General features: G+C 31.1%; 1 protein-coding gene across 1 annotated transcript; it reads left to right on the top strand.

Moving 5' to 3' along the window:
* Positions 1-3105: 3105 nt before the first annotated feature.
* Positions 3106-5152, top strand: LOC141672923 (uncharacterized). The gene is made up of 2 exons (XM_074479623.1): positions 3106-3242; positions 4436-5152. Exon 2 carries the CDS (start codon positions 4450-4452, stop codon positions 5011-5013), a length of 564 nt encoding a protein of 187 aa, XP_074335724.1. The 5' UTR covers positions 3106-3242; positions 4436-4449; the 3' UTR covers positions 5014-5152.
* Positions 5153-5419: the final 267 nt, after the last annotated feature.

Raw genomic sequence — 5419 nt, forward strand, 5'->3', positions numbered from 1 at the left:
AGTATGGAATGTTAAGTTGCAGCACTGCATAAGCAGCAGGCCAAAGGATTAGTAGAATAAAGGCGGTGATGTTTTGAGACAGAATGTCAGACTAGATGCGTCTTTGCGAGTGTGACTAACTACTAAATCCCAAAGGCAGGTATCCCTATCATCACTTATTGTTCAAGTGATATTCATCTTGATTCCTATTATGCAAGTATTACTTTTCTTATTCTCTGTTCAAAATAGATAAATGTTTTACATATCGCTGAATTAAATAATTCTGTTTATGCAAACACTCATCTGCTATTATGTTCAGAATAGTCAAGTGATTTTACTTATCCAATTATCGGATTTATAAATGTTTTGGATTTTGAGAAAAGTGATTTGGTTGCGAATATTCCTACCCAATAATTGGGGGAATAAAATTATTTCGGATGTCGGTTATTATGACCCCATTTCAATAAAAGGTTTTAAGATTGGATCATAATTGCGTAAATGACCGGGACAGACGGTCCAGCGGAGGGCTATTTCTAAGTGCCATCTGGAATATTATGACACAATTTTTGCCACAGGAAGGTATATTGCCTTTTGTTTGAGTACTCGTGTTTTTCTGGGGTCACGTTTCTACGAATCATGACCTTGTGCTATCACACGGGCTAATCAGCATGTGATAGTACGTCCGTTGGAGGATGATCCTAATCTAAATTATCATATCATTTTTGATATTCATAGAATAAATGATTTATCAAATAATTCTGTTTTGGATTAAAAGTGAATTGCGATTTTGATTCAGATTCTAATTTATGCTGATACTTACGTTGTTGTTAAATATCAAAGGTGGTATTAGTATAGATGATTGATGTTGGCTTCAGTATGGATGTTGTGAGCATCAAAGTTCGTATTGATATTTAATTTGATATGACAACAAAATAAGTATTAATTTGAAGAGTTCGGTTTTGAGAAAAGTAATTCAATCCATAATCATTGTTTCATGTTAGTGTTGTTTACGATATTTCTGTAAACACTGTTTTACGAGTTTTATTCTCGTCAAGATTCAAAGTATTGTTGAAGCATTTCGCTAAAAAAATATCAAAATGGTTTTGAATACAATTAAGGAATCAATTCTGGGATTCCTCAACTAAAATTTTATGATACAACAATTATGACTTTAAATGTTCTGCTCTAATGCAGATGTCGGTTTTATATCAAAAGACCCTATATATGTCATAATGATCTTGCTGCGCATTTCTTTCGCTCATACTTGCCTGTTTTTAAATTTAACCTCCAGTGAGGATTAGCTTGCGTTGTTTAGCTTCGTAATACGAGGAAGCAAAGAAGAAGTTTTTGGAAGGTGGTTGGTCCAGGGTTTGCGAACTAGTGTAAGTTTTATTGTATAAAGTTGTTTATATTATATTATATTATAATTGTGTATTTTATAGTTGGGCCTAGTATACTTCTTTTCGAAGTTATACTAGTGGGTTAAGTTTTGAGATTAAGAATTGTTGCAAAGAGTTTTAAAAGAAAGTGAAAAATTTATTTGGGGAATTTGGATATCTTGTTTTTAGAAATGTAACCTTAAAAGATCTTGGATTAGTTGGGGTCATTTATATTAAATATCTTTCGTTGACATTTATTTATTGATTTAACAGGTTAATTTGGATTGAGGTTTCATAGTGACGACCAAATCCCTTTACCCCGGATTTGGGGGCGTTACATCCATGATTCATATCAACCGTGGAATATTAATTAAACACCGAATAAAAAACAACGGTTAGGAAATTATAGCGAATGAAATGACATTAGAAAAAGTTAATGGGATTAGATATATTTGACGGAAATACGTAAATTGCAAGAATGATTGAATTTGAAGTATATAAAATAAGAGTTTTTAAATTTTAGTATTTCAAGAGGTACATATATTATACACGTACACATAATGCACTATTCTTAACTTATTAATAAATGACAATTTATTAATAAATGATAAGAAAAATGTATTAAAAATATGATTAGTAATAATTTATTATTTATAATACACATTCATATAAATTTCGTCCGATTCATGTCAAGTTAGTCAATTTTAAACAAAATAAGCTGAGTTAGAGCCAAATAGACTAAAAGTTCGGCTTTACTCGACTCGACTCGTTTACTTATCAAAACTCATTTTCATGTTCAAGATTGAGTAAACTACGAATCAAATTCACTTAAATAAACTGATCCCGAGTTTTGTTCGGATTCGATTGAATCTGTTCAATTGCAACCCTAGTAAAAAAATCCCAGTCAAAATGGTGATTGTGGTTACAATTATTTGCGACATTTTCAACCTTAAATTTGCGGCTGATGCAATTTAATTGCGGTTCAACAACTAACTTGTAAAATTGATACCAAATCTTATTTTTAATATTATCCTTAAATTTTCCAGAAGTTCATTTTCAAAATTATTTCATTCTGCTGGCTTCTCAAATAGCTACTGAACAAATAATTATAAATAGTAAACAAAAAGTATTATGAGAGGATAATTATAAGTAACATGTAAGTTTTATTTTCAAAAATAGAGTTTACAACTTGACTAGACCTTTGCAACTTATACTAACTAAATTGTACTTCCTCTAATTTTTTTTATATTCAGAGGCGGGGATTCAAAACGCATTGAAATGCTCCTTAAAGTATAGTTTCATATTTTACTTTATAACTAAATATATAATGTTAAAAAATTTTAATGAAAAAAAATAAAAATTAATTATAGGACTATAATTTATAATTGTCTTAAAATTTAAAATATCCAATTTATGAAATAAATTTCTTTTTTCAAAAATTGATTTTAAAATTAATTCGGTTGTAACCTTAAAACATAAATACAATCTCATAATAAAAAATTTCAAAAATTAAAATTAAATTGCGTAATAGGTATTACAATATTTATGAAGTTAACTTTGGAATCGTCGGTATTTTTTAAATTTTAAAATAAAGTTATTTTGGAATAACTTCCCAAATTTATTAAAATAAAATACAATGTAAAGTGAGTAATAATGTTAATAAGTAAGATTTTTTTGAGGATGTTAAAAAGTAAGAATAAGTAAATAAAGAAGGTTTTTTTTAAGGATGTTAAAAAGTAAGAATAAATAAATAAACAATAATAGAAGGGGTGTAGTTATTAGGGTTTGGGGTTTTGGGGAGGGGCTTAAGACATTATATACACACATATATAAATACAACAGCCTCTGCCTCCTCAAACTTTCTTTGCCTACACTCACCGCCAGGTATTTTGTACATAATCGTATATGTCTGTGTTTATATTTAGTTTTAATTTAATATTTCTTGGTTTGTATTTTGGTTTGCTTCGCTCAGTTTTCTCGTAAATTTGTATTGATTGTTTAGTTTCTTTTCTTGATTTTTAGGTTTTGTAGATGTTAATAACAAGTTATTATATTCATCTATATATTTATACATTATATGATGAAGATTGTTGGTTGAAATTAAGCCTTTTTATGTTGGTACTCTGTCTGTTTGATGTTATGTCTAAATGAGTACTTGTGTGTACTTTTTACGAGATTTTTTAGGAATGGAATCGTGATATTAGTTCAAACTATGTTTGAGAAATTGCTGAGTTTTGAGTGGAAATTTTCTTGAAATGTCGGGAATTTAATATGAAGTATAGTTCAGAAATTGCAGAGATTACATTATCAGAAATTTTAGAAATTTTAATTTAGACTGAGAGTTTGTGTTTTAAGTAGGGGGGGGGGGTGTTGATGAAGGAGATTGGAGATAAGTCGGGAAAATGAGTGAAGTGAGCAAAAAACAGTGATGTAATTGGCTCATTGTCTGTTGTCTCGTATCAATATTCTACTGTTATAAATTGTCTTGTTTTTCTTATGAACTTGGTTTTATGTGGTCTGCAATTGTAGTTATGGGGTGGCCTAATTACGTTTAGCTTACTGATCATTCCTATATGCTTTTACTCCTTTTGTAAGCATTGTACCCTTCTGTACGTGTTTCTTCTTGGCTAGAGTTTAATGATTTCCAAAGGCTTTTTATTGAGGCTAATCCCTTAAACCAACTTCTGAAAACTGTAGATTTTGTGATCTATGGGTGTGGAGTACTGCGGGCAATTTGAAAATTGACATTTTTCCATGTTAAAATCTGTTAATTAGGAGGTTCTACACTGTATGCGGTCATTGAAGCTTTCCCATAGGATTCCATTCTTTTGATTGTTTGAAAATCTTTCCTAGCTTTTCAGTCACAAAAGCTAGCAAAATATTTTTGCACTATCTTAGGGAACATGGAACATTTTTATCTCACCTAGTTTTTCGATCACAAAACGAAGCAGAAAACTTTTTACAACATCATAGGGCACATAGAACGTTTTTATTTATTGTTTTCAATAATTTGAAGAAAAATCACATTTTTGTATTAAAAACATTCATTGATTGATCTCTATATGTTTTATGGTCAGATTGTAGGAGAAAGATGAGGCCACTGGATGAGAAAGAAACTACCCAAGTGTTTGAGAAGCTGTTCAATTTTACAGGAAATAATCTCAAGAACATAGTTGAAGCCCCGTCTCATGAAGGTCCTGAATCAGACCCTGGACGATATTGCTTTCGGCTCAACAAGAATAGGGTATACTACGTCAGTGAATCTCTTGTCAAGCGTGCCACCAACGTCAAACGTGATAAGCTCGTTGCTCTCGGTACCCAAATCGGGAAATTTACCAAAGGAGGAGCCTTCCATCTTACAATCCAGAGCTTGAATTTGTTAGCTGCAAATGCAAAACACAAAGTTTGGCTGAAACCCACTGCAGAAATGTCATTTATGTACGGCAACCATGTTTTGAAAGGCGGGCTGGGAAGAATTACTGAGAATATTAACACTAATGATGGAGTTGTGGTGTTCTCTATGTCGGATATGCCATTAGGTTTTGGCGTTGCAGTCAAATCCACACAGGATTGTAGAAAAATGGATCCGAATGGAATCGTTGTAATTCACCGAGCTGATATTGGGGAATATTTGAGGATGGAGGATGATCTTTGAAGAGGGGTTTGGTTCCTACTTTCAAGGATCAGTGGTTTTCCCGGATTTTTATCTATTAGTTTAATTTTGGAATTACTAGTGTAACAGTTGTAAGTGGTCTGCAGTTTCAGTAACTGATTTATAAATTATGTTTTATGCATCTTCTATTACTTGGTATTTTGATATGAATGTGCAAGATGAAATTATTTTGTTGAAGAATGTATTAAAGGGGAGTTTCTAAAGAATTGTTTTTTAGTCTGACAGTAATTATTGGTTGGCTCTTACTAGTTACTTGTTACTGTGTAATGAAGATTTATAAAGACCTCTCACAAGTAAAGTAACGAAAATGTGTTCAAAAATATTACGAAGTATCTGTGAAAACCTTTTTAAGTTCCAAATTTAACCCTGTTTTCTCTTGTGTTTTGCC

This window comes from Apium graveolens, chromosome 7 (genome assembly GCF_009905375.1).
Source record: "Apium graveolens cultivar Ventura chromosome 7, ASM990537v1, whole genome shotgun sequence".
Lineage (NCBI taxonomy): Eukaryota > Viridiplantae > Streptophyta > Magnoliopsida > Apiales > Apiaceae > Apium > Apium graveolens.